The sequence below is a fragment of the Palaemon carinicauda genome, chromosome 24 (assembly GCF_036898095.1).
Source record: "Palaemon carinicauda isolate YSFRI2023 chromosome 24, ASM3689809v2, whole genome shotgun sequence".
Lineage (NCBI taxonomy): Eukaryota > Metazoa > Arthropoda > Malacostraca > Decapoda > Palaemonidae > Palaemon > Palaemon carinicauda.
In genome coordinates, this window is record NC_090748.1 from 10705091 (window position 1) to 10706655 (window position 1565).

The 1565-nt window shown below is 37.1% G+C and overlaps 1 protein-coding gene across 1 annotated transcript; it reads right to left on the reverse strand.

Moving 5' to 3' along the window:
• Positions 1 to 938: 938 nt before the first annotated feature.
• LOC137618017 (uncharacterized) lies at positions 939 to 1304 on the reverse strand. Its single transcript, XM_068347936.1, has one exon. It carries the CDS (start codon positions 1302 to 1304, stop codon positions 939 to 941), a length of 366 nt encoding a protein of 121 aa, XP_068204037.1.
• Between the last annotated feature and the right edge of the window lie 261 nt (positions 1305 to 1565).

Below are 1565 nucleotides of genomic sequence, written 5' to 3' on the forward strand. Positions count from 1 at the left end.
ACTTGAATAAATATAGTGTTCAGTACGTTAGAAGGTAAAAGTAAACTCTTCCTACTCTTCTTCTTTCCCACCTTTAACCCTGCATTAAAGGGTTGGTTGCCTGATGCACCCTCTCCAATGCCTTCCATCAAAGGCATCCTCTCCCACCAAACCTCTTCTCTCCATATCATCCTTCACCTTATCTCGCCATCTAATACCATAATACCTTGTACTATAGAAGATTCATAGGTCCACAATGGAAATCATATGGGTGGCAAATGGACTATTGCCTCCTTCTCGATCTCCTCCTAACACGTTCCTCCTAAGCCCTCACTCTCTCCCCACTATCCATTCTCAACACATGACCATACCATCTCAGTGCGTGATACTTTTATCACATCTGTAAACTTTCCGTAGCCTTTCAAGTAGTGATATTCCCATAATCCACCATAGTATTCTCATCTCTGTTCTCTCAAGCTTTGTTTCCTCTTTTTTGTCTTAAAGCACAAGTTTCCGATTCATACATTTTCACTGGTCTTATTACTGTGCTATAGATCTTGACTTTTAACTTAATTGGCATTTTCTTATCACATACCACTCATGCTACCTCCCTCCATTCCCCAGTCTGTTTTTATCCAATTCTCAACTTTAGCCTCACATCCTCCCTCCTGACTTATAGTAGATCCAAAGGATCTAGATTATTCCACGTGTTTTATAACAGAGCCTCTGCTTTCATGTATGGCTATCCTGTCCCCACCTTCTTCACTACTCACCATAGCTTCAGTCTTATCCACATTTACTCTCAAGCCACCGTTCTCCAAAGTCTCTTGCCACTCTACAACCCTTCTCTGCAATTCTTTCTCATTTTCAATGGTAATCACCAAATCATCTGCATATAGCAACTCCCACGACTCTTCATTCCTGATTCCTTCACTTAACACATTCAAGATTAACATAAATCAAATCGGGTTTAATGCTGACCCCTGGTGTAATCTAACAATAACTTCGAAGTTTCTGTTCCCGCAACAGCTGTTATTACCCTTGTCCTTTTTTCTTTTTACATCATCTATACCAAAATAAACAACTTCTCCCGGACTCTTCTTCCTCAAGCACCAAAACATAATTTCTCTTGGTATTCTATCATAAGCTTTCTCTAGATATACAAACGCATAATAGGGATTCTGGTTTCTCTCTAGTCTCTTTTCCTGTAACTGCTTTACTATAAAGATGGCATCCACAGTCCAACTTCTCCTCACGAATCCATACTGCTGTTTCCCAATCTTTACAATCTCTCTCAATCTTTCTTCTTGCTTGTAATGCATCATTTTAATTTACAACATCTATCTTATATTTTCTATTCATAACTTTTCATATATATTTTACTTGTTAATTCTTATTTCCGTTTCCTCACTGGGCTACTTTCCTTGTTGGAGCCCCAGGGCTTGTAGCATCATGCTTTTCCAACTAAGGTTTTAGCTTGGCTTATAATAATAATAATAATAATAATAATAATAATAATAATAATAATAATAATAATAATAATAATAATAATAATAATATATAATTCCGTCTTACAAAACTCATGA